At 39.5% G+C, this 27,235-nt stretch overlaps 1 protein-coding gene across 1 annotated transcript in view; it reads left to right on the top strand.

Annotated features, from left to right (window-relative positions):
• PCSK1 (proprotein convertase subtilisin/kexin type 1) overlaps nucleotides 1-27,235 on the top strand; it is a 39,240-nt gene that overhangs the window by 8,305 nt on the left and 3,700 nt on the right. Inside the window, exons 4-12 of the mRNA XM_021699227.1 lie at nucleotides 848-994; nucleotides 2,316-2,392; nucleotides 7,660-7,748; nucleotides 10,653-10,825; nucleotides 11,906-12,118; nucleotides 14,598-14,698; nucleotides 22,164-22,397; nucleotides 24,844-25,001; nucleotides 26,697-26,830. Coding sequence (XP_021554902.1) covers nucleotides 848-994; nucleotides 2,316-2,392; nucleotides 7,660-7,748; nucleotides 10,653-10,825; nucleotides 11,906-12,118; nucleotides 14,598-14,698; nucleotides 22,164-22,397; nucleotides 24,844-25,001; nucleotides 26,697-26,830 — 1,326 coding nt within the window. The remainder of the gene's footprint in view (nucleotides 1-847; nucleotides 995-2,315; nucleotides 2,393-7,659; nucleotides 7,749-10,652; nucleotides 10,826-11,905; nucleotides 12,119-14,597; nucleotides 14,699-22,163; nucleotides 22,398-24,843; nucleotides 25,002-26,696; nucleotides 26,831-27,235) is intronic.

The raw sequence follows: 27,235 nt of genomic DNA, 5'->3' as shown, positions 1-27,235 counted from the left end.
CCTTAAAAAAAAAAAAAAAGTTTTCCCCTACTTCTTTCCGAGGAGAATCAGCCAGGGGAAATTCACTCATTGACACTTTTGGCTGTTATTATTTATAAATTTCTTACTGTCCCTTTCACCAGAAACCTGGTACTTTTCTAAAGCATCTCCCTCAAATGCTTGGGAATGTGCTCATCTCTCTATTCCCTTGCTGTCCAGCTCTTCTCACTTATAGTCCCACACACTGTAACTATCAGAAAATCTATCTGAAAAGCAAAACTCCAAATCTCCTCTCATAGATACTTCCTCTCTAAATCACTGATACTTGAAAAAAAAAATACATCACTCATACCTGGAAATAGGCAATTAAATTGCAAGTCTTGGTGAGATGGCAGCCTCCTAGACATTCCAGGTCCTGCTTTTTGAAAAGTTATTAAAACACCCATGAATGACTATGAACCAGACAATATAAAGTAGGTTCAGTGTGGCAAGGGCAGCTCAGGATTTGGGAGAGATGGGAACATGGGACACCAAATAAAACTCTGGTAGATAAAAAGCTTGAGTGTGTCATTATAAATGAATGAAACTTGGGGATAAACTTCTTCTTAGAAGCTATGAAGCTCAGTGAGAAGGGGCACAGAGCAATTCATCGTTTCAGGGGATTTTCCATTGGAACAACTGGGAAAAGAACAGTACTCTGATGATTCACTTGGCTCTACCATCAACTTTGTTTTTTATTTCCCCTTCTTCTAAAAAGTAGAGTGACCCTGGGGGGGGGGGGGAAGATGGGTCTCCAGACTTGAGATTCACTTCTCATTTTGCAGCAAGTAAATCATGATTTTACCAATTCTTTGTTTTTCTTTACCAGCAAGATACTAGGATGACTGCAGCCCTGCCCAAGCTGGATCTCCATGTGATACCTGTTTGGCAAAAAGGCATCACAGGCAAAGGAGTTGTTATCACAGTACTGGACGATGGCTTGGAGTGGAATCACACAGACATCTATGAAAATTATGTGAGTCTGGGCCCTCCCATGACTACAACTTAGGGAGATGTCTACAAAGACATATTGTTAAGGCTTTCCTTTTCTCAAGTGGAAGACTGCTCTGATGTTGGCCCCGGGAATAATGGGCCACGGTTTTGCTCTTTCTCTTACCCTCCTGCCAGCACATAAGAACTTTTTTTGTATCAGTGGGCACTGAAAGAATTCAGTGGAGCCAAGGATTTTACAAAAGCATGTGTGTTGAGGAAGGGGGGAGGCATCTATACCAGCTAAATTATTAAAAGCCATTCAGACTCGACATCACTCAGTATTTGGGGGCATTAAAGCAATCAAATCAAGAATAATGCCTGAGCTCATTTTCATAGTCTTCTTCCTCACATCCTTTATAGGTGAATATCTCTGACATTGTGAAATTATGTGAATGAGAGTCCTTCCATGCAAATTCAAAATGTACACACATAGTGTAAAAATGGCAAGCTGAGAAAAGAAATGTTTATTATGAATGGAAAATAAGTAAATGAAAACTACTTAATTGTCTGTTAAGTACTACATGATATCTTAGGCCTTAAGATCAGTGTTTCATCTTTAAGATCATCCCTTGTTTTGTCATCCTTTCCATTCCTTCAAAATTCTCCCGCTAGAGAGCAAAAGATAGGGGAAGAAAAAGGAGAGATAGAAAGATTAGTAGAAAGTAGGAGTTATTGAAAGATACAGAAAATGTAGAGAAGAGACCATACTGGTAACAAAACTCCTACGTGGGAGATGTGTAAGTATAACAATCTGTTTGGAAAAGGAGGTGGGACCTAGGAGCTTGTGTTCAATTTCAAGCACACTGTCTTTAATTAAATTACATGTTTATTTCGTGTAACTGGGAAGGCTGAAGGAGATCACTGTGGACCTGAGCCCCACCCCACAGTCACCTATTTGCACCCATAATCGTAAGAGAGATGAGTGTCCAAGTGTAGCTAACTAGCTCTAGAGCTTAGGTAAGTCATTCAACCTCTCTGGGTCTCAGTTTTCTCATTTAAAAAATGAGGTGGTCGAACTAAGTAAACTCTGATTCCTTCTGGTTCCAGTATCCTATGAGCTTCAGAGAGTTATACAGGTTTGGTAACATTTACTGAGAATTGGATGCTTGCTCACTTTCCTACGTACATCATTTATGCCTGGTTTATGGGTATAATAAATGATCAGCCACTGGGCCAGAAACTCTGAAATGCAGACTTCTGAGCTATCAGCCAGGATGGAGGGGGTAGGGGCAGAAGGCTTGGGAAGTGCTACTTTTTTTTTTTTTTTTAATGATGCTACAGGGTTATTTCTATTGTCTCTTTAGGATCCAGAGGCTAGTTATGATTTTAACGATAATGACCATGATCCATTTCCCCGTTATGATCCCACAAATGAGAACAAGTGAGTAAATGTGGATGGGGGGGGGGAATATGTACTTTAAAATGCTTTTATCTTATTTGAGAAAATTACACTATAAATATGATCCACATTTCAGCTCTCAGAAAAGTTTTCATGCACACCATCCACACCACAATATTTTGTTGCTTTTAAAGCAGAAACCAATGCTTCTATTTTTGTATTTCTTTTGGCTTATGGGGTCATATTTTAATTAAGCTTTCTTTCTATGTTATGAAATGCTCCCTTCAAATGGTACTGAATAGTTATAGCTTTAGAAAGAATGTTTGGGTCATAAAGAGTAAAATCCTCCAGACCATCTTCTCCAACCCCAATTCGTCTATGAATCCTTTCCTATTAGCAACATATTTGATGTTAGTTGTGGAAATAAAAAGAGAGGACAAAGATAACAAATCCCCATGACTTCTTTTGGTGGCCACAACCTTGCTCACCAGTTCCCTCAGCAAAGTATGGCCAGATACCAGGCAACAGAGATGTACTCTGAGGCCTGGCCCTCAAATCCATCACATTTTTCTGGGGGCATTGGACGAGTCTGTAGTCTCTCCCAGAGTTTCTGCTGGGTATTGTAAAGCTAAAGGGAAGAGAAAAAGAGTATCTTCTGACTCCTAAAATAATTCTCCCTAGCAACCACAATGTGATGAGGGAGGCCAAGAGCCAGAACTGACAAAGCAAGAGGCCAAATAAAGAGCCAGAGCCAAGAGACTTCTTAACCTTTTTTCCTAGCTGCAAAGAAACTTCACCCTCTAGCCACATGGCCTCAAGTGTCCATACCCATGTCAGAAGTCTTCTTTTGCAACATCTCTCATAACTTCAAGAAGACTTCCATACTTTCTTCTTCATTTGCTCCACCCAGAAGAGATTTGTGCCAAAATAGATCAAAGCCAAGGCAAAATTAGGGTTTGTTGCTACGATTGGAATGGAAAGATTCTACATAAAGGGGTTAATTTTCTCTCTGTGTGGCTTTTTCTCTCTTGGACTATTACCCAACTTGGGTCATTTGAATTCTCCCTCTCTTGCTCTCTTTCTCCCTCTTTCCCTCTTCCTTTCTCTCTTATTCTCACTCAGAATTCCCATGTGGCTGGTGCAGTAATGTTGACCTAAAGTTGTTTCTTTGGACAGGTCCCCTCTCCAGAAGGCCAACAAACACCAGGAAGAGAGCTGAGGCTCATGCACTTAGCCTCAACCTCTGGGTGTATATTTCCTCCTTGGGGAGAAGGGGAGGCTTGGGGATGGTTCCAAGATACTGCTTCTTTCAGTACCATTTACTTCTAGGGTTTATTTCTTAAAGGGGTTAACTACAAACAATGCCTAGAAGTTAGAATTTTCCAGTAACAGTACAACGAGAACCACCAGGGGGTGCCCTTGGAGGAGAGTTAGATATCTCAGGAACTTAGGATAGGAGCCCCAGACAAATTTTCAGCCATATTTCTAAGTCAAGGCAGTGCAGGGCCAGGAGGAATATGTGCTCTTTTGGACCATGACCTTGTAATGTTAGCCTGGCTGGTAGTCATGGTTTTGCCAATTATCAGTAGAGAAGGTGACCTTGAGGAAATCACTTACCTCTCTCTGCCTCTATTTTTCATTTTGTCTCTTAAAATGGGTGATAATGCACTTGCTCTCTACCCTCCTAAACGGAACTTCCTAAGGAAATGGGCAATAAGTTCTTGGACAAAAGGGGCACTTTATTCTAAGAAGTTAGAATAAAGTAAAAATGACAACTGTCATTCCACCTCCTTGGTCAAGACCAAAAGAGAAATCTGCTCTCAGCCACATGGGTGCAGCTGAGGAGACTGTTAGCTGGAGGTGCTAGCCTTCTTCCTAGGCAGTGTCCTCTAGGTCTGGCCCCAGGATCCAATGTGGATGATAAATTGTGTGGTGGCTGCTTGATAGCCAAATACTTGGTAAAATGATATTCTCTAGAGTTTCTCTACTCAAGAGAAGGGGGAACTCAGATTTCCCTTTTTGTTCCCCCCAAAAGGAGGAGTCTTATATCCAGTATTCAAAAGACTGGATAGCCAATTCAACATTTTCCCCAATTCACAGAGCTCCAAAGCCTTCAAAGAAGTAGCCTATATAATGGTACTTATTTTGTGCCTGAAAACTCTGAGTTTCCAGAGCATAGCCTGCCATGGACCTCCCACATAGTGTAGAGTTAACGTGACACAGCCAAACAGCTAAGAGTATAGGCTTTGCAGCTAGATTTAGATTAAATATTAGCTCTGCCACTTAATAGCTGGGTGACCTTGATCAAATTATTTAACTGCTTTTGTGCCTCAGTTTTATCATCTATTAAAAAGGAATAATAATAGTAGATACTTCGTTGGGTTATTACGGGGATTAAATGAGTTTATATGTAATATATGTAATTGGCTTGTATAGTGTCTGCAATGTATTTGCTATGATGATGACCATCATCATCATCAAGCCTTCACATTTAGCAACTAAGATAGATCTACTTTCAGTAAAAAATCAACATGACAAGAATAATACTCTGAGAGGAGCAGAGACAGAGACAAGTCAATTTTCTGAGCCAATTCAGAATCTGCTGTTTGAAAATTACACAATAAGTAACTACCTCTCAGGGTCCTCTTGACTATCAACCAAAAAGGTAGCATCCCTATCATTTATCAAAAGGTATAATAAAAAATAGAGTTGCCCTTCTAGCATGTTGTCAGAAATAAATCCCTTAGGTTTAGAAAATGAATGGCTCCATTTCGTCTTGGACTTTATAGCAGTTAGAGACCTATTATCTCCCAATTCCAAGGGCATTATCTCCCCAAACTATCTGTGTTGCTTCTGTTCGTTATTACTATGTAAATGAGATTAATAGAAGCTTCATTTGAATTCTCCTCTGCAAATCAAAAGAGGAATCACTAAATAATAAAATCTCAAAAGAGCAGGTAACTCTTACTATTAAGCTGGCATGAATCTATATTCAGAATTTCAATACCGATTACAGATTATTTTTCTAGTTAAATAACATGTGTGAAAAGGGTATTTTAACTAGGATAATGGTAGTCTTTAAACTATCTTGTGGAATAATTTTTTAAAAATCAATCTGTTTAAATGCCAGTTACTACCATTGTTCTAAGATAATAAAGGGTTCTTTTATCTCAGAGACTAATTTAAAGAAAGAAAAAAAGCTGCAGGTCTACAAAGAATGACATAGTACCACTTTGATAAAGCCTTCCGTTTTTCTCAAGGTGTGGAGGTGGGAAGTGAGGGTAAGAGAAGGGAAAAATATCAATCTTTTTTGTACCGTGATTCTACTGCACCCTTAAAGAAAATAATTTTCAGTATGTAAAGAGAGAGAAATCATAGGCGGTGTCACATTGCATCATTCTTAGGACAGAGGTGCTGTGCTGGGAATGTCTGCCAACAGTTTGATTCTATTGGCTCAAGCTGGAGATTCTGCTATCCTGGCCCTATCTCCTGTCCTGTGTACATGGAAATACAGGTGGTGGTGACTTCTAGGAACACACTTTCCAGAGCGGGACAACTCAGTTTCTCCTTCTACAAAAGCAAAGAGAGTTAATCCATCAAGGAAGCATAAGTTTCTTTTTACGTGTTCGATGTGCACACAATTCTCAGAGAATGGATGTGTTGGTCAGGGCAGCTTCGGTTGCCAGTGAGAGAATCCTAATTCAAAGATGAAGTAAAATGGGGATAAAAAAAAAAATCACCCAAGGGATGGTCTAGCTTCAGGCATTCCAAGATCCAGGAGCTCAAATAATATGCTCTTAGGACCCCAATCACTGTCTCCATCTCTTAGCTACTTGCCTCCAGTTAGCTTCATTCTCAAAAAAAAAAAAAAAAAGAAAAAAAAATCTTGCCTGGCAGCAAGATCCACATGGCTCATGGAACTTAAAGCTGTAGCTTCTAGAGAGAGAATAGGATTCTCTTCCCCAGAATATGCCACAATCCTTGAAAGCTGTCTGGGAAGAAGAGGCTCATGATAGACTCACAAGGAGTGAGGGAAAGCTACCTCCCTAAAGGAGAAAATGCTAGGAGAAAAAAAAAAGAAGCAGCAGATGTCTGCTGCATTAGGAAAGACTTTGAATTAAAGATAATTATATTGTTCTGACTTAGGATTCCTCTCCAGTACTAACATGAAAAAACAGAAACATCCTTTAGTAAAAAGAGACCAAGAAATCATCTTTGGTACTTTCGGGAAAAAAAAGAGAGAGAGAGAAGTGAAAAAGAATTATTTTGGATAGTCAATTTAGCATTTGTATATTCCCTGCTGGGCTAAATTAATAGATGTCCAGTGTAGTGATGTCTAAAACTAGGTGGCTGACAGTGTTGCTCAGAACTAACTCTTCCCCTCTTTCCTATGTCAGCTCCTCCAAAACACCAACAAGCCTCTCCACGGCTCTCAGGGGCTTCCACAGTGGAATGAAGTCATGAAATAAATTCACATTAAAGTTCTCTTGGCTTATTGACCCTCCTAAGGTCGGGGGTGGGGGTGGGGGTAGGAAAAGATTATTATCCTCAGATTTTCAGAATTGATGCTTGAATGGTGGACTCTGCTCTGTTTTAGAGATGGACTTTTCCCTCCAGATACTCTGAAATCATCAATTACCCTCTTTGCCTGATGGCAAAACCAGTCTTGTTCAGACTTCTGGCTCCAGTCAGAGTTGCAGGACGACCCTGGTTTCCCAGTTAACCAGCTAAAATCTCAAACTCTCCTTGGTACCAGAAAACCCTCAGTTCCTTTAGTTTGGTGGAGGATGGTTAGAGGAGGGGAAGACGGCTTGAGAGGAGAATTCTGCTCTACTTATCCTACTAGGATTGGTCCAGGATAACCTAATCCAAGGAAGTCACTAGACAGGGAGTGAGGAGCAACTTCACCAAAACGTATGGAGCAGACGTCATTTCTTTGAGACGGCTTCGGAAAGTGTCAGAGCTGCTCATGACAGTATCCATAGCTAACACCTCCCGAGTTCTATCATTATACCAGCCGCCATTCTAAGTGCCCTACATGCAATATCTCATATGTTGCCACAAAACCCTTGAGGACAGATAACTTACCCAGCGTCACACCACTAGTCAGTGGCAGAAGCTGGAAAGTGAATCACATACTTTGGCTCCAATACCTGTATCATCTGACACCTACACTTCATCTAATACTGATGGGCAGGGAACCGGCAGCAAGGCTGACAAAAAGTTGGTGTGGCCACGTACCAAGGATTCATGTGCAAATGACAGCTTGCCCTCATTTATGTTTTATAATTCCTATTTTTAATCTTCAGACATGGGACCAGATGTGCAGGAGAAATTGCCATGCAAGCAAATAATCACAAGTGTGGGGTCGGAGTTGCATACAATTCCAAAGTTGGAGGTAAAGCAGAGGGTTGCTCCTAGAGTTGTGAACTTTGAGTCTTGCATCACCTGGTGTAAATAAGGGGGGAAGGGGGCTTTCAACAACCAGAGGAAGAAATGAATTCCATGTAAAATATGCTTCAGGATTTAAGTGTGATTTGCAAACAAATCAATAGGTCTGGATTCCTAAAAAATGATAGCTGAATATAGCCTACACATCTTTGTGGGGAGAAAAATGGAAATGTTGAAAAGCTTTTGAACCAAAGCTAATTTTCTCTGTGTGCTAATTTACAAGGGTTTATTATTGAGTGCTTGCTAAGGGAACAGAAGGAGGAGGTAAATTTAGGCAAAGACTTTCCCTGCCTCTCAATTCTGTCATTCTTCATTTCATAGCAAATAACTGTCTTAAGAAAATAAAAGAATACATACCGGTTACGTGAAGAAGCCAAAGGTTATCTTTGACAGCACAGATTTAGAATCTGTGTCCTTGTGGGGAAACATACTAAGTTCCATTGGGGCAATGTAATAGAGGAATTATTTACAAGACTTAAGGGACATTATCACTATATTGTACACCTGAAACTAATATAACACTGTATGTTAACTAACTGGAATTAAAATAAAAACTTAAAAAAAAAAAGAGTAAAGGGAAACCAATAAGGGGTAACAAATGAAGACAGATGTTATCACCTTTAGGCCTAAAGGAGCAAGGGGAAGGAGAGGTCAGTGGCAACTGGAGAAAGTTGGGGCCATAGGAGAGAACCACTGGACAGGAGCTGTGGCCCTGAGTGCAACAACAGGGCTTCTTCTAGGCAAGGAGGATCCCAGGGAATGAGTACCTCGCTCTCCCTCATCCCCCAGCCTCCTGCTGCTGTCTTCCCGCTGACTGATGCCAGTGGGAAGGCAAGAGAACCCAATGATGCAGTCCACGTTCCTGTGAGGATGGGTGGACGGTGGACTGGCAGGAGCTCACAGAGAATATAATCATTGTCTCTCCTCTTTTCACTATCCCTACCTTGGGCTTTCACATTTAGGCTAGCAACTTTGAGTTTAGTTTGTTTTCCAAGCTACAATAGAAAAGATCATCTGTAGAATATGCCAATGACAGTAAAGCTCCTTTAAACTCTGCATAAGTATACCTTGAATTTGATTATGACTTCCTTTTAAGAAATCAAATGAACACGCATTGTGGCACATATAATGAATCTCTCCCTAATTCAGCACACTATTACATTTTGTGTCATTCCTGATCCCTCTGATACCAGCATTGTCAAAATGCTGTGTGATCCCCCCCCCCTTTTTTTAAGTGCTGTGTTAATTTTTAAAAAATGAAGCCAGAGCACAAATCAGGTAATCACCTAGAGAAATACTTCCCTTTTTAAGGCATGATGAACTATCTAGCTATAGTTTGTGAGAGAATCTTCTGATCCCTTCATTTTATAGAGGAGTAATCAGAAGGAAGATTCTCAAGGTAATAGCTAGTTTGTGGCAGTGCAAAACTAAAACGCAAGACTTCTGATTCCAAGTCTACTGAGATTTTTTTCATTATTCCACCCTTTGATGATCTAGCCCCAAATGCATTTTTAAATAATACTTTTCACTTAGTAGGCACCACTGACTCTACAACACATTATAGGTGGTGTACTCTGTAAGTTAACAGGTTGGATTTGGGTGCTACATTTCTGGGATTCAAGTCCCACCTCCCCAGTTTCAAGTTGTGTGACCCTGAGCAAGTCTTTGTCCCTCTCTGGACTTATAGTCCACCTGTAAAATGGGGAAAATTATGGCACCCATCTCAAATGGTTGTCCTAAAGATAGAGGAATCCATATGTTTAAGGCCTCAGCATGGTAGCTGCATATAGTATATCCTCAAGGCACATCAGCTGCTATTATCCCCATTTTAAAAATTGAAGAAACTGAGGCACAAGAGGTTAAGTGGCTTGCCCAAGATCACACAGCTAGTAAGTGGAGCTGGGATTTTTTCTTTTTTCCAAAATAAATTTTTAACCAGTTTTGTTTTAATCAATATGACTTCTGCTAATTATGTTAATTGCCTGTTCTTTTACCTATGCTCCATAGTAAATAATAGCATGCAAATATAAGGCTGTGCACTCTACTACATGATCAGCCTGAAGCCAGGAATAACCCGGTAGTTGCCTGTATCTGTCTAAATTGCTTTTGCCTTCCTGGCTCTTGAATACATGAGTCTGATGACAGGTGACAGCCTGTTAGAAAGTACAAAGAGCTACCACGTCTGCCTTCTCCTAATGAAAAATGATTCCCCCTCAGGAGCAAAATCCATGGCAATGATTTCATCCTTGAGATTATTTAGAAGAAAAGGAAGCATGTTCCTTGAAAATGTTTCTCAGCAAACACATAAAAGAATGGCCTCTGGGTTATTTTTAATCAGTGCTCAGAAACAAGAGTTCTTTCCCTATTTGTTAGTTTCCTTTTGTGGGTAGATCCTTTCAAGCTACACAGTGTCCCATACAGAATCCTTCGTAGGGCACAGGCTGGGCAACAGTCGTTCGTGGTATAGTCATGAACAGACAGGTCAAGGGAGGGCTGTTTGATGCCTCTTTCCAAAAGCTGTCCTGTCATTTTCAGGTTATTGGGGTGGCGAAGGGAGGGGAGACATTTTGTAATCAGTGAAGATCATGGTCCCTGCTTAGTGCATATAGTTATCTCTAGAGGGCAGATACCAAAGCTTATGGAGGCAGTGACTTGTATCTTCCTTCTGTGCTCATAGCAGCCTGATCACAGGCACTTGAGACCTCCAGTGGTTATCCTGTTTTTAACTCTTTTGAGAGTCTTCTATGAGTATTAAAAAAATGAAAGTAAAATGAATATTAAGAGCATTATACCATTCGACATGTACACACTGACATCCACTTACTTGTTTCTTGTGTGATTTACTGCTCAGGCATAAGAATGCTGGATGGCATTGTGACTGACGCTATTGAAGCCAGTTCAATTGGATTCAATCCCGGACATGTGGATATTTACAGTGCCAGCTGGGGCCCTAATGATGACGGGAAAACTGTGGAGGGGCCTGGCCGACTGGCCCAGAAGGCTTTTGAATATGGTGTCAAGCAGGTAAGACGCTTAACACAGACCCGCCTGAAATGAAACCTGACCATTTGGATATGAAGGAAAGGGAAGAACACTCAGCATATATGGAAAGAAATGGCTTTGAATTTCTTGTCGTTGCCTACAATTTGAAATACACTTAGAGAGCCAAATCATTCTTCGGAGGGACAGAAGTTAAGGGTTAAGAGAGTTTTCCCCATTTGGGTCTAACATTCAACAGAGATTCTTTATACTCTTAGAATATTTACTTTAAAAAAATACTCTGGAAATAAAATTTTTAAAAATTAAAAAATAAACACAAGTAAGTAAATCAGAAAATAAATAAATAAAATTAAGAAATACTCTGGATATGTCCTTTCTCATTTTCCTGCTGCTTTTGGATGTTTACACTAGGGACACTACTACCCAGACTTCTTTCAACTCTCTGGAAATGCATCCTAAAATATAGCTATGTGCTACTTCCCATTTTGTACGTGCCTGGTGCGGACTTGTGCCTTGCTGGTGTTGCTCTGTTTACTGCATTCTTAGCAGGATTCTAAGGCCTCGTTCTGCACAGGATCAAACAAAAGTAGAAACTCTGGAGAGCACAGATTGAGAAGTCATAGAAAGAGTAGCCTTGACGAGTTGCATTCAATTGAAGAGTCCCTTTTAATGCAGCTGCAAAACAGATCTGAATAATGCCTGATTTTGTCAATCAGTCAGCCAGAAGATGCAAGCAGGATGAAAGAGAGGAAGTTCAAAGATTCAAACACGGTGACATAAGCCAAGGGAAGAGTGCAAAAATATGAGTGAGTGCTAAAGGCCAGAGTATGAACCTGCACAGTAAGGAAAAGAAAGAAAAGCACTCACTCAGACCCATGCCAGGGAGGGCCCAGGGGAGGGAAGACCGGCAGAGTCGCAGCCCAGGGACTTCTCCTACGCAGTCTCCTGAGGCTTCCCACAGGGAGGCTGGAGGACCTAGAGTGGAAACGGACTCCAAATAACTCTCTCTGAGAACCTCATGCATGTATTTGTGGGGGATTTCACTGGGGTGTTCCAGTGATCCCAACAGATGACAGATGTGATGTAGTCTGGCTTTTCCTTTAGGGGAGACAAGGAAAGGGCTCCATCTTCGTGTGGGCTTCTGGGAACGGGGGGCGTCAGGGCGATAACTGTGACTGCGACGGCTACACGGACAGCATCTACACCATCTCCATCAGCAGCGCCTCGCAGCAAGGCCTGTCCCCCTGGTACGCCGAGAAGTGCTCCTCCACCCTGGCCACCTCGTACAGCAGCGGCGATTACACCGACCAGCGAATCGTACGTTGTCTTGTCTGGCTCCTCTGCTTAGGTAGGAGAGCGCAGCTTGCGTTCAGCAAGATCCTTTGGTCGGTACCTCTGGTCAAATTGATTTGCTTAAGCTTTAAGCTTGAGGACTCAATTGGAGAGACTCCCGCTGTACTCACCCGAAAGGCTGGCATCTAGTGGGAAGTCTTCTCTCTCAAGGATAATGACGCCTCTGCCAAGACGATGTTGCCTCTCTGTCATTTTTAAACTCAGCCCTGAGAAGCCACTAAGTTGTCATTACATACAGCCAAGAATCCAAATGTCTATTCTGCTAGTGTGATGCCTCCCTGAAAATAGCCTTAAAGGAGATTTCAGGGTTGCAGGGGCTTTCCCACCCTTGTACTTGGTGATCCTTTAATAGCAGGGATATTGTCTGACTTGCCCTTTAGCAGATGATAAAAATACAGAGCATACACTAGCTACATCTCCTAAGAATGGATGACCTGCAGGAAAATAACAGTCTAAATTTCCCCCAAGATGAACTTCTCAGCGTCTGAATAAACAGCTCGGGAAGGTTATATGCTCAGAGAGCATCTCTAGCCCACACTTGGCTGTGCCTTCACTTCTATGAGTCAGACTGCCAAGGGCAATTATTGGATTTCCCTTCAAGGGCACAGTGATGAAGGGCCATCCGGGGGCTCTGAGAGCAAAGAGAGGGACTTCTAATTCTAAAATGTATGGCCCCAAACTTAACTCCTGATGTCGAAAGAACCAGCCGGCTAAAGCCTGTACATTGTAATCTCAGTGGAATAATAGGTCATGATTCAATGAGAGTGTGGGTGAACCCCATAATAATTAGACATTGGAATGTGTGTAAAATTCCTATGAATGGCATCTCAAAGAAAATTGTCAGTACTCTTTTTTCATACAAGATCACTATTCTGGAACTCTGCCCATTTCTGCAACTCACTCTAGTTTAGATGGTAAAACCCTAGGCTCAACTTAAAAGCACTGGCCCCCTTCTCATGCCCAATTCAATTACTCAAATAATAGATGGTGATGTTCTCTCCAGGAATTGTTTACGACAGGAGTAGTTGTTAGCCTTTGAAAGAGGCGTATCAGACATGTGTCCCCCTTGTGTTCAGAGCCCCTGGGGGTGTCTAAAGTTGCTTTGCAGAAAATGGCCTGGTAGGCATTTCAGTCAGCATTGCACAGACTGGCCCTCAGCTGAGCTACTGCACTCTGAAGCCTGAGGAAGTTTCCATCTTCGTAAAGATCTCTCCTTAGGTAAGTCAGCCAGAGGAGCGACAGCTGGTGGATTCTATTTGAGACACTGGCAATAACATAGCCTTTGTCTTACGCAAACCCCATCCTCAGCTCAGTCAGCTCTGGGGGCTTACGTGCGTCAGTAGGGAAAAAGAGCAGCCTTGCTTCCTCAGCCCTCTAAGGAGCAGTGCCGCCATAACTTGTGAAATTCAGCGACTCCAAGTAGGAAGCCAAAGGAGGTGATAATAGAACAAATTATTTTTTTACACCTCCCTCCCACACATTGAAATCTCTAGCTAAAAATGATAATGTGGGAGCCCGGGTGGGTGTCTTGTTAGTAATCCTTTGGCCCGGTGACTTGCTCAACCAGCACCACTGTGGTCCTTAAGGCAGCCTGATTGGAAGTCTTTTTGGTTTCTTCCCTTCAGTCTTGGCAACCTATTCATTAAGCTAACATTAGCCCGGGTAATTCCTTACATGCAGTAATATTGTGTAAGAATGCTTTCACAGACAGGATCTCATTTCGACCTCAGAGTATGAGTCAGGAAATGTCAACCTCATTCTATAGATGGGGAAACCGAGTGACATGCCCATGGGACACATCTACTGAGTAGCAGTTTTACAATTTGAAACCAGATCAGAGTCTAGCACACTCTTTGGTTGAAAAACACCATTTTCACCGAAGTGCAAATATGCTAACTCAGGGCCATCAAATTATGTCAACAGTGAGTGCAAACTACACACTGAACACATTTTGTGCAAGTAGCTCAAGTGGCCCAAATCAGATGGTTTTCCATCCTTGTGCCGAAGAGAGTCAAATGTCAATTCTGAAGGCAAAAGGGAATTTTGCATGAGGCAGAATTTCTAAATATGCCAGACCACACACAATGGACCTGATGATTAATGGGCCAGCATGATTCACAGTGATTTTGAAACTGTCCCTTCTTCACAGACAGCGTTTCGTTTGGGAAACTCAGAAGAGAAAATATTCATAGTGGGAGTACTTCAGACCCAGAAAAGGCAGTCTGATGCCAGAATTATAGACAAGTTGCATATAGAGGAGCATGAACTAAAATATCAGCAGATGGCAAACATCCGCCTGTGGTTTAGAGGAGGAAGTAGGGAAGCGAATCAGCTGAGTTTCCTGATCATAGCAGATGCGGCCATAGGTAGGGTTAACCCCCAGGGAGAGGGGCACCCTCCTCACATGTTCTCCCGCATTTCTTTCCCTCCGGATGCTACCCAGACAAGTGCTGACCTGCACAATGACTGCACAGAGACCCACACGGGCACTTCGGCCTCGGCACCCCTGGCTGCTGGCATCTTCGCTCTAGCGCTGGAAGCAAAGTAAGGTCCAGGAAACTTGTAATCACCTTTGCTGCCTCTCCTTCTTCTTATTAACAACATATCTTGTTTTCTGAATTATGGTTACAATAGAAAACTTAGGAAACTATAAAAAATAATCATAAAAATAAGCTCTCTTCCTGTTAACATCCCAATGTAGATTTAACACACACATATCTTACAAAATTGGGACCTCCGCGTACACATAATTGCAATTTTTTAAAATCTACCCTATAATCTTTTAAGAGCACATTCTCATGGCTAAATCAATGTTCCTTGACCTTTACAAATTCATGCTTTCCTCCCAATTTCCCTCCCACTCAGCTGCAAGGTCTTTTCACTTCTGTTTCTTCCCACCAGGAGAGACTTGGTGCAGATAACTTCCTGTGGGTAGTATTGGGAACAACAAACTTATAGAACTTCCTTTTTTTTTTTTTCCAGATTATATAAGCCCAGTCCTAGAGCTGATCTAACATCTCAGAGGACATGAGAATTAAAAACAGAATTTTTATCTTTTTGTAGTATCTCATTATATAAATGCAAATTATATTAAAGTCATTGAGTTATGTTTAGATACCCTCTTTCATCCATAAATGTTGGTAATATCCTCAGGACAAACACCCCTGATTAGAATTTCTGGGTCAAAGGGTGTGCATGTTTTAATGATTTTGGTACACATTGACAAGTTACTGTTCAGGAAGATTGTATCATTTTATTTTCCCACTAACTCTGTATGTGTAAAAGCGCCAGTTTCCTTACCAAAGTTACTTTTATCATCTTTTAAATGTTTGCTATTTTGATAGGAGAAAATGGTATCTCAACTTTATATGCTTTCATTTCACTAGCAATGAAGCTCAGTATCTTATATTCTTTGGCCATTTGTCATCTGTGATTGCTCGTTTATGACCTTGATTTTGTTTTATGGCCTTAGCTTCAAGAAGTTATTAATGCTTGGTTAGTTTGACATTTACCTTTTAATTTTATTTATAAGTAATTTTTATTGCAATGAAGTTAGTATGTGTACAGTTATATTTGTCTGTCCTTTTAAGGCATTTTCCTTTGCTTTCATGCTCAGAAAAATATTTACAACCCCAAATTCGATAAACATTTATTGATATGCCTTTTATTATGGTCCCTTTACCATATATAAGTTTAAATTCCCCTCGAATTTTAGTGTGTGATGTTAAAAAGGGATTTAACAGTATATTTAACAGTATTTTGTTCTTCATGTTGGTTACGCAATAGTCCACCTCTTAATACAGAGGGAAAACAATCTAACTGATGCACACTGTGTACCCACAGCTTTTTATTTGTCCTTGTTTCTGCTTTCTGGTGGTGAGAACACTTTAAACATATAGTCAGATGCTATGGTTGTATGATAGAGGAAGTGGTGAAATTTCTAAGTTACTATTATCCTTCCTAATAAGAAGGTTATCCTAGAAGAATATCTATATTCTCTAGAGAGAGAACAAAGCATTCTCCTCATGTAATATTCAGTAGACAAGGTTCATAATAGCAGAAAAATAGAATACCTTAGCCTCTGCCATAGCTGGAAAACCCCCGAAGTTGCTAAGTCTTTGTTCTGGAGAGTCCAACATAGATCCAAGAGCCCTGGGGCCACCTGTGGAGTTATAGTTTTGTCCTGGTATCTCAGCTATGAGATGGCCACAGTGGCTAAGAAAGACAGGCCTAGCAAGGTTTGTACCAAGAATTCACCCACTTGGAGGGGCTGGGAAGATGTCTGGTAAGGGAAGAGCAAATCCAGGGGCTCAGTCAGAAACAGGGACACTGGAAGCTCTGGGGCCCAGCAGAAGAGCTAAGTTCAGAATGTGAGTTTATTTGTAACAGGAAGGGAATGGACAGGGGGCAGAGTCTATGAACACAAGGGAAAATGGCATCAGCAGATCCTTGAATTTGGATTCAGCGAAAAATAATCTAAGCACTCAAAAGTGCAAGGAACACATGGCTTCAAGTTCTAGGCATATCACTAGCTATGTGACCTTAGGCAAGTTAATCTCCAGTTGAGGGCTTAATTTACCATCTAGAAAATGGAGGGGTCGAATCATACCATTTTTTTCAAACCTCTTTCCTTTATAAGATTCTCTGATTTGAAATTGAAGGTATCAGCAAATAAAGATCATCCAACATGAATTGTTGAGTTTGGTGGTGAAAAGTCCAGAGTAGAAGAAAATAAGTTTCAATGAAGGCAAGCAGTTTCACAGAGGTGGTAAAATAGTCTTAGGATATTTATGATTTGAGGATATAAGCTATTAGTTCCAAGGAGCTATTAAAAAAAAAATCCTTAAAATTTTAAGTCTTCTCTACCCAACACCTATCAGATGCATGTAAATGTAACTAGCCAGGCCTAAGCCATCCTTGTCTAGTGACCAGTATAATAGAAACACCCATCTCACTGAACAGATATAATATTAATTTCATGTAAGAACCGAAAAATTTAAAATTGTAACCTCTGATTTCTAAAATTTCAAACTTTTTTCTGTGCAAGGAGAACATGATCTAAGAATCATCTAGCCTCATTAACTTCAGTTAATTTTTAATAGGTTAGTTTTAAAGCAGGAGCTTCATGGATTGCTCTGAAATAACATGGATGAGTTTCCAGCAGTTCATGAACTTCTTTGAAACTAGATGCAGAATTGCTTGTGTGTATATGACATTTTTCTGAAGGAATGGCTTGTAGGGTCTATCAGATTCTCACACTGTTCATGATTTAAGAGAGATTAAGAATCCATTATCTCCCTGGTGCATATAATAAGAATTTAATTCCTTTCTTTTGGATTCAATCATCAGTAAGATAGACATAATCTAGCTTACATTTTATATACTTCATGCCAAAGTACAGGGAAATTCTTGAAGTGTCCGTTCTCAAATAGATGGTTTTCTGAACTCTATTCAATTGTCTATACGGAGATGATTATTTCAGAAACTCTGAATGCCAGTATTTCTAGAAGTGCCCCTAGATAATCAAGATCGGGAGAAATAATTTAACCAAGTGCTGCTAAAGGAACAACTATGGATACTGAAGAACAATGGTGAGCTAAATTTATCAAGAATAATAACATTAGGATTTGTCAGGTTCTTCCTATGGGCCGGACACTGCGCTAACCTCTTTGTGTGCAATACGAATTCAAACCCTTACAACAGCCTTGTGAAAAAGAAATTATTAGTCGCATTTTATAAAAGAAGAAACTGAGGCTTAGAGAGTTGAGGAATGTAACCAAGAGCCCGCAAAAAGATGCAAGTTCAGGCCATCTCAAACCCGAGCCATGAACTACTGTCCCACACTGCCTCCCACAGCCCTGCAAGGGAGAGGAGATGCTCAATGGCAGTCTGCCATCCCCTCAGAGAAAGGGGCGTTAAGAAGACTGATACTGATCAAGGACCGCCATAACTCACGTGCTCCTGAGTTTCTCATAAATGGATCCTTGTCACAAGCAGATTACTTATTATGCTACATTAAAGAAGACATAGCTGGGGCGCCTGGGTGGCTCAGTCGGTTAAGCGACTGCCTTCGGCTCAGGTCATGATCCCGGGGTCCCGGGATCGAGTCCCGCATCGGGCTCCCTGCTCGGCGGGGAGTCTGCTTCTCCCTCTGGCCCTCCCCCTCCCCTCATATGCTTGCTCTCTCTCATTCTCTCTCTCTCAAATAAATAAATAAATAAATTTTTTTTAAAAAAAAAAGAAGAAGACATAGCTGGAATGCTGGGGAATGGGAAGAGGAGAAGGAAGGAGAAAGAATGGTTCCTGGCTCAAATATGTGTAGAGGAGTACTTTCCCTTCCTGGAGGAGTGCTTCTTGAACACCAGCATAATCAATCACCTTAGGAGTTTAATTAGTAGACAGACTCCTAAATCCTAATGCCAGCCACTCAGATTCCTAAGTATCATATGTGGCCTAGAAATCCCTGTTTTTAACAAGTATCCCAGCCAGTTTTAATGCTGGTAGTACCTTCACTAAATTTCGAGAAACAGCTGTAAGAAGTTTTCCTATAATCTCATCCAGCTGTGGTTGTAAAGATGCTCGATAAGGTACTGAATAGGTGTATTATATATATATTTATAGATATATACAATGAGAGACAGGAATTCCTTGGACTAATGCCTCTGGCACCATTATTGTTAAGCAGTCAGTATACCTAAGAAAGATAGCAGGCAATAACCCCAGTCTTCTGAAGAGAGCAAAGGAATCAGAATAATTTTTAATAGAGAACAAAAATTCTGAAGTAAAACATTGAATCCCTTTACACCTGTGGAGGTATTAAACATACAGATGAACCAATCTTCTGTCTTCATGAAAGGCTAGAGGAAGGGAAATAGGATTTCAATGCTGCATAAAACCTTTGGATAAAGCACATCAAAGAAATCCTTGACTCAGAATTGTGCAATGTTGGAAAGTCTCCAGGTTAGAAAATCTTTAATATCTAGGCGTACTTACATGTATTTAGAGGCTGAACCAGGTAGCAAGATTTTTCACATTAGAATTTTGTCTCCAGATTACTTTACCTACACTAATTAGAAGCAATGCTTAATTTCAATGTTTAATTCCATAACCCTTATTTTCTATAAACATATCCTTGATTAGCAACCTAATGCAGTTTTTAAAAATTTAATTATTGTGGATGCTGTTGAGCACTAATTAACAAAGGAAGGCTGTCAGGAATCAGATGCACTATTGTTAGCAACTCCTTTTCATTTCTGAAAAGCAATCACACAAATGAAGAATAACTCTGTTAGGAAAACAAGCTTAATTTTCCTAATTGCATGACAGTGAAGCTCCCTTGAATATTTTACAAAGAATAGGTAAAAGAAAATAAAAATAATAAAACCTGCAACTAAATATAAAATAAATGTTCTGCTATAGAAAGTCTATGCTTTGTGTTTGATTATTATAACCCTGCCTTCCTTATACCTCCCTAGTACACTTCCTCTTCCCAACTTCCATATACATACCTGCTTGCACTGATGGTCCAAATGGGAAATTGATGTGTTTCCCATTGACCACATTGATAAGAGGCTTTTAGATAAAACTTCCTTTAAAAAAACTGGAAGGAAGCAAGAATTTTAATAAGATGCTTCATAGAACAGAATTAGTTTCTGCATTGAGAAAATAGCCACTTCTGCTAAGCTAGTTAATTATTCCTTAATGTGGGTTGGCCAACATGGAAACACAATCTAAATGAAGTATTTATGATATTGGACAGATAGGAGGTCTGAATTGTAAAGAATTATGAAGATGATCATACTCAACCCTCTCGTCTTACAGAGGAGTCACCTCAGGCCCAGGGAAATGAAGTGACTTGCTGAAGATCACATAGGTCTTTGGTAGGAAATTGTTTGATGTGCTTTCTGTTACTCCCTATTCTGACCTCATGATTTGAAATAACTTCTAATTGTCTGAATTGGTTATATGCCTGTGGGATTTTAACCAAGAACCAGACTCCTCAATGTTTAAGAATGTATGCTGCCTCTTTCTTGTCACTAGGGGATTGCTTAACCAGTACATTTTGGGCTCTGGGGAAAGATAGCATATTGAGCCAGATTCCCCTGATGGTTGTTACACGACTTAGTTCTAAGATGGAAAACCTAAAGACTACACACTTGGGTATTTATTTGTTAAATAACACTTGATTGGCTTGATAGAAACAACACAGGTCTCAAAGCTAAGGAAAAACTTGTGATCTTGGAAGAATCTAATGACTAATAGCAGTAAGTTTTTAAAATTATTGGGGCCACCTAACACTTAGGCACATTCAATCATTCAACCAACCAATGTTTAATTCAGCATATACCCTAGGCCTGGCATTCTTCTGAATGGTACACATTAGAGAATTAGATAGATAAAAATCCCAGCCCTTCTTACAGCTATTTCTAACAAGGGAGACAGACATTAATAATATACAGAACAAATGAGTTGCACAGTATGTTAGAAGGTGGTAAGTACTATAAAAGAAAAAAAGAACCAGGATAAGGGAGCTCAGGAGTTTGTGAGGAGAATTGAAATTTTAAATAGAGTGATCTGGGAAGGCTGCATCTTCATTTTAATGGACCCAACATTCCCAAGTATGTCTGATGTATCTTACAATGCTGATAAATTAATCTTACCAAGACTTCTGATTATACCATTTCCTTGCTCAAAAATCCTTGATTCCCCATTGCCCAGGGAATAAAGTATAAGCTCCTTTTCCTGGCGTGCAAGGTCTTCACTATCTGGCTCAGTACTCTATCAAACTCTTCCCTGCTCCCACCAACCAGACTACTCACTGTACTCTGGCCACAGCCTGCACTTTCTGCCTTGTAGGTTTTGTTTTCTTGCCCCATCCCTTTTCCATCTCTCCACTCCCTGACATTCTACCCAGTCTTCAAAATTCAGACAGAACACTTCCTTCCAGCAAAGCTTTCCCAGATCTTCCATCCCCAGAGTTCTTCCTCCTCTAATTCCTGTAATACATGACTCCATGAATACTGCATTCAGTGGATACATTAGAGTTATACAAAGACTTAGTCCTTTGCTGGATTGTAATCTTCCTAAACACAGGAACCACCTCCTTCGATATCCTTAAAGTATTCAGCATAGTACCTTGCAAGAGTGATCTCAAGTAGCTAAGAGTTTCTTGACAATTTGTTTGTTTTAAATTTTAATTCCAGTATAGTTAACATACAGTGTTATATGAGTTTCAGGTGTGAAATACAGTGATTCGACAGTTCTATGTATTACTCAGTGCTCATCAAGATAAGTATACTCTTAATTTTGATATATAAGGAAAAGAGGCAAAAGTATTTAAGGATAGGTAACCAGACTGTGTCTTTAAAATCTGACTCTTCCTAAGAAAAATTCAAGGCCTCATCAGGGTACATAATGTTGAAAGTGTCAAGGCTGTTAATAGACAGCAGAAGACTGAAGACATAAAGGAAGTGTTGTCATTTAAAATTTTTGTTCCAGGGGCGCCTGGGTGGCTCAGTTGGTTAAGCGACTGCCTTCGGCTCAGGTCATGATCCTGGAGTCCCGGGATCGAGTCCCGCATCGGGCTCCCTGCTCGGCGAGGAGCCTGCTTCTCTCTCTGACCTTCCCCCCTCTCATGTACTCTCTCTCATTCTCGCTCTCTCAAATAAATAAATAAAATCTTAAAAAAAAAATAAAATAAAATAAAATTTTTGTTCCACTTAAATTTAAGTAATTAAAAATCAGGGATCAAATCCCACATTTCTACTATATTAAAGACCAAATTTTACTCATAGTAGGAGCTTAACTTAGATGGGAGAAGTTTTCAGTACTGTATTTTAAATTCTGAATGAAAAGACATTCCAAAAGAAATACATACCAGAATTACGTAAGTATACTTGCAAAAGGCACTTCATAATCTGCAAATAGAAGATGCTTGTTTTTAACACTTACTTTTATAAGGAAACATAATTTTATTCCTGAAAAATATTCTGGGTCACTTCTCCTCCAGTCCAAATCTTACCTGGCGAGACATGCAACACTTGGTTGTCTGGACCTCTGAGTATGACCCACTGGCCAATAACCCTGGGTGGAAAAAGAATGGAGCAGGCTTGATGGTGAATAGTCGATTTGGATTTGGGTTGCTAAATGCCAAAGCTCTGGTGGATTTAGCTGATCCCAGGACCTGGACCAGTGTGCCTGAAAAGAAAGAGTGTATGGTAAAGGACAATGACTTTGAGCCCAGGTAAGTGTCTTTAGGAATTTTAAAGAAATGTGTGCCCATGGCAATATTTGATTATAACGTTTGTCACTCTGCCTAATTTTTTTCTCACCTACCCTTCTGAAGTAGATGGAGATAGCATTTGCCATAGTTCCCTGTGGGTCCATGGGAATCACTGAGAGATGGGAAATCTGCAAATCATATTAGCATATTTCCATTTTCCATTTCCTGGCCTATCTACTTTCAGTTCAAGATGTATCATTGTTTTATATATTACTAAGAAAAATCACTGCCAATTAAACTATTACCAGTGATCAGTTTTAAGATTAATCCCAAATTCAAAGATGTTATGGTAATTTTTTCAAAAAATGCATCTTAGAATTGATTAAATGTAGTACTTGTCAACCAGTATTATCCAAAACCTATTTCCAGAAGAGCCTCACTTCATGCCACAGTACTGTGTGATTCATGATTTCTCTTTTGTGAAGGATCCTCTATCATACTGCTTTTACAGAGACTATATCCAGCTAAAGAAGCAGAATCTGGAATAACTGTTTTGTTGATTCTATCAAGGCAACCATGATTTTACTGAAGACCCACTCACACAAAATATCTGAGGGTGGGAGCCCTGGGGAACATTCATTATGGAGATAGTATCATTTCTTAAGAGGGTCGATTGGAGTAATAATGGACCACTTTTTGATGGGTCCAAGGCAAACCTGCCTGAATTCAATTCCACAGCAAAAAGCATTGTATTCTTATATCTGTGCTCCTTACCATTTTCTTTTCTATTTTATCTTCTTGTGGTAAGAACACTTAACATGAGATCTACCCTCTTTAATTTTTAAGTGTACAACACATTATTGTTGATTCTAAGTACAGTTGTTGTATAGCTGATCTCTAGAACGTATTCATCTTGCTTAACTGAAATTTTATGCCCGTTGATTAGTAACTCCATTTTCCCCTTCCCCTACACCCATGCAACCACAATTCCACTTTTTGAATCTATGAATTTGACTATATTAGATACCTCATGTAAGTGGAATTATGCAGTATTTCTCTCTCTGTGGCCTCTTCATTTCACCTAGCATAATGTCTTCAAGGTTTATCCATATTGTTGTACATTGAAGAATATCCTTTTTGTAAAGCTAACATTCCATTGTGTGTATATACCACATTTTCTTTATCCTTTCATCTGCTGATAGACATTTAGGTTACTTCCACATCTTGGCATTGTGAATAGTGCTGCAATGAACACGAGATGTCTTCAAGATCCTGTTTGCAATTATTTTGGATAAATATCCAGAGGTGGTATTGCTGAATCATATGGTAGTTCTCTTTTTAATTTTTTGAGAAGCCTCTATACTGTTTTCAATAGTGGCTGTACCACTTTGCATTCCCACCAATTGTTCAAGGGTTCCAATTTCTCCACATCTCTTCAACACTTGTTGTCTTTTGCTTTTCTTGGTGACAGCCATCCTGACAGGTGTTTGGATTTGCATTTTCCTGATGATTAGTGAAGTTGAAAATTTTTTCATATACCTGTTGGCCATTGGTATGTCTTTTTTAGAGAAATGTCTCTTAAAGTACTTGGCTCATTTTTAGTCAGGTTATTAATTTTCTTTTCCATATTGAGCTGAGGAGTTCCTTATATACTTTATAAGTTAACCCTTTATCAGATACATCCTTTGCAATATTTTCTCCCATTTTGTAGGTTGTCTTTTCATTCGGTTGATGGTTTCCTTTGCTATGCAGAAGATTTTTAGCTTGACGTATTCCCACTTGTTTTCATTGCCTGTGCTTTTGGCATCTTAACCGTGAAATCACTGCCAAGACCAATGTCATGAAGCTTCTTCCCTATGTTTTCTTCTAGACTTACAATTTCAGGTCTTATGTTTAAGTCTTACTCCATTTTGCGTTGATTTTTGTGTGTGGCATTAGATATGCATCCAATTTCATTATTTTGCATGTGGATATCCAGTTTTCCCAACACCCTTTGCTGAAGAGACTCCTCTTTCCCCACTGAGTATTCTTGGCATCCTTGAAGATTAGTTGACCATATATGCATGGGTATAATTCTAAGTTTATAGAGATTCTGTTACATTGGTTTGTATGTCTATCTTTATGCCAGTACCATACTGTTTTGATTACTGTAGTTTTGAAATATATTTTCAAATGAGGAAGTGTAATGCCTCCAGCTTTGTTCTTCTTTTTCAGGGTTATTTTGGCTATTAGTAGTCTTCTGTGATCCATAAAAATTGTAGAATTTTTTTTGTATTTCTGTGAGAACCTTACATTTTTTATACTTTAAAATTTATTTATAGCTACTTCTGAATTGGGTTCTACTCATTAACAGGGAGAGACAACAAGCTTAGTTGAGTATCTAGTCAAGACTAATGTGTACATATTTGCCTAAAATGCAAAGAAGAAAAGATGTACTTTATTCAGTGATTTTTAAAAATGTATTTAGAGCCCTGAAAGGTAATGGAGAAGTTATCATTGAAATTCCAACAAGAGCTTGTGAAGGACAAGACAACGCCATCAAGTCCCTGGAACATGTGCAATTTGAAGCAACGATTGAATATTCCCGAAGAGGAGACCTTCATGTTACCCTTACTTCTGCTGCTGGTAAGCTTTTTAAAAACTTCTCAAGTTTAAATCATTTGTTTAAATTTTTAAGAGTATATTGATTTTTATTTTTTTAAATTTAATTTAATTTTATTATGTTATGTTAGTCACCATACAGTACATCATTAGTTTTTGATGTAGTGTTCCGTGATTCATTGTTTTCGTATAACACCCAGTGCTCCATGCAACATGTGCCCTCCTTAATACCCATCACCGGGCTAACCCATCCTCCTACCCCCTTCTGCTCTATAACCCTTAATTTGTTTCTCAGAGTCCATAGTCTCTCATGGTTTGTCTCCCCCTCCGATTCCCCCCTCCCTTCATTTTTCCCTTCCTTCTCCTAATGTCCTCCATGCTATTCCTTATGTTCCCCAAATAAGTGAAACCATATGATAATTGACTTTCTCTGCTTGACTTATATTGAATGATTTTTAAATCAATCATTTTCTTTTTATTTATACTACTGAGTTTCCCAGTAGATGTTTTTCAGGACTTAAAAAAATATGCTTATTTTTCATTTTTCTTGTCATCAGAACTCTGCCTGCTCATTCCCACTGGTCCTTTGATAAGCAGAGAATGAGGTCTATTCAAATAATATCAATTAATAAACCTTTCTGGAGTTACACATTTTCAAAATGTTTCCATTTTCCCAGACCACTGATCTATCATTCATTTCTCTTAGGTAACACATTAGTGAAAGTTACTCTGATAGTTAATTAATAATGCTGACAGATATATCAGACACATCCTAGGAATCAACTGAAAAATTAGGAATTCTGATCCATGAAAGAGGACTGAGAAAACTAACAAATATTCCATGATGATATCCTAAAGGCCATATGATATTATATACAGGCAATTGCCCTTTCCTGAGAAAGTACTAACTCAGATTAGATCATGGATGGGGAAGAGCTTATGAACCATAAACTATAATCCAACCAGGAAATGCTTCCTAATCCTCTTTCATGTTTTAGTAGGATTCACCTGACTAAATTTGATTGCTATAGGCTATGTATGAGGAAAGATGAGCTCTCTTTATCATCTCCTTCGAGGATATAAACTTCCTAGAGGTTTGGACTGGACTCTTAATTTTGGAGTTATCCTTTCTAGATATATTGGAGTTGGCCTGAAGTATGGGTGGAATGTTTTCTCATTGGTGACCCTAGAGTTAACTTGACCGTTTCACTTAGATATATAGAGAGCTTGAATTTGAAAATTTAGAGTTAACAACTACTATTAGTTTCTATATGACAAGAGATTACTAAATTGATATAGCTTTATTTTTTTAGGTCTACACTAAATTATAGGCTCAGGCACCAGTTAAATTTGCAAGACTTCCTCTTAAATTTAAAAATGGTAGTTCCACTAAAATGTACTTTAGGTCTTTGACTCTATAGTTTATAAATGTAGTTCTATGAGCTCTCCTTATTCAAATAAACCTTAATCAATAAATTCATTCAATATTTTGCCAAAATATTTATTGAGAATTTGCTATATGCCAGGCAATATGCTAATTATTATGGATAAAAACATTTTTTTTTTAATGAATGTCTCTATCTTGGTCTTATACAAAAAGGGAAAATTAGGAGGGCTAATCTCTCCCATTTTTCATTTTCAATTAGCAAATGCTAGAGTATATCCTATTCTCAGAGTCGTTAGGACATTCATTAACTGATGTTTGTTGCATGAAAATAGGGACCAGCACTGTACTGTTGGCTGAAAGAGAACGGGATACATCTCCTAATGGCTTTAAGAATTGGGACTTCATGTCTGTTCACACGTGGGGAGAGAATCCCATAGGCACCTGGACTTTGCAAATTACAGACATGGTAAGTATAAATGAAAAGATAGACGACCACAGGCTCACTTTTAAACAGTTTGAAGTACTTTAAGGTTGGTATCATCATTAATCAAGGCCCTAAGGAACTCTGGTCACCCCCTAGTAAAGTAAGGAAAAGGTGTAGTGTTTCAATCTCTGCCCACTTGGCTTTATAGATTGGTTGAATTGATTGATTAAATAAATAAATAAATAAGCCATACTATAAGAAAGAAAAGAAGATACATTGGTTAATAATGTTACAGTGTAACAAATCCAGGTGTTCCAATGTCAGAATGCAGCAAGCCACAGGACCTGCTCAGCCACCAGAATCACCTGTACTCACAAAGATAGTTAAATGTTACAGCAGCCTTCTCCCTCTCCCACTCCCCCTGCTTGTGTTCCTGCTCTCGCTATG

This window comes from Neomonachus schauinslandi, chromosome 7 (assembly GCF_002201575.2).
Source record: "Neomonachus schauinslandi chromosome 7, ASM220157v2, whole genome shotgun sequence".
NCBI lineage: Eukaryota > Metazoa > Chordata > Mammalia > Carnivora > Phocidae > Neomonachus > Neomonachus schauinslandi.
Note: the sequence above shows the minus strand (reverse complement) of the source record. Positions and strands in the feature narration are given on the sequence as shown.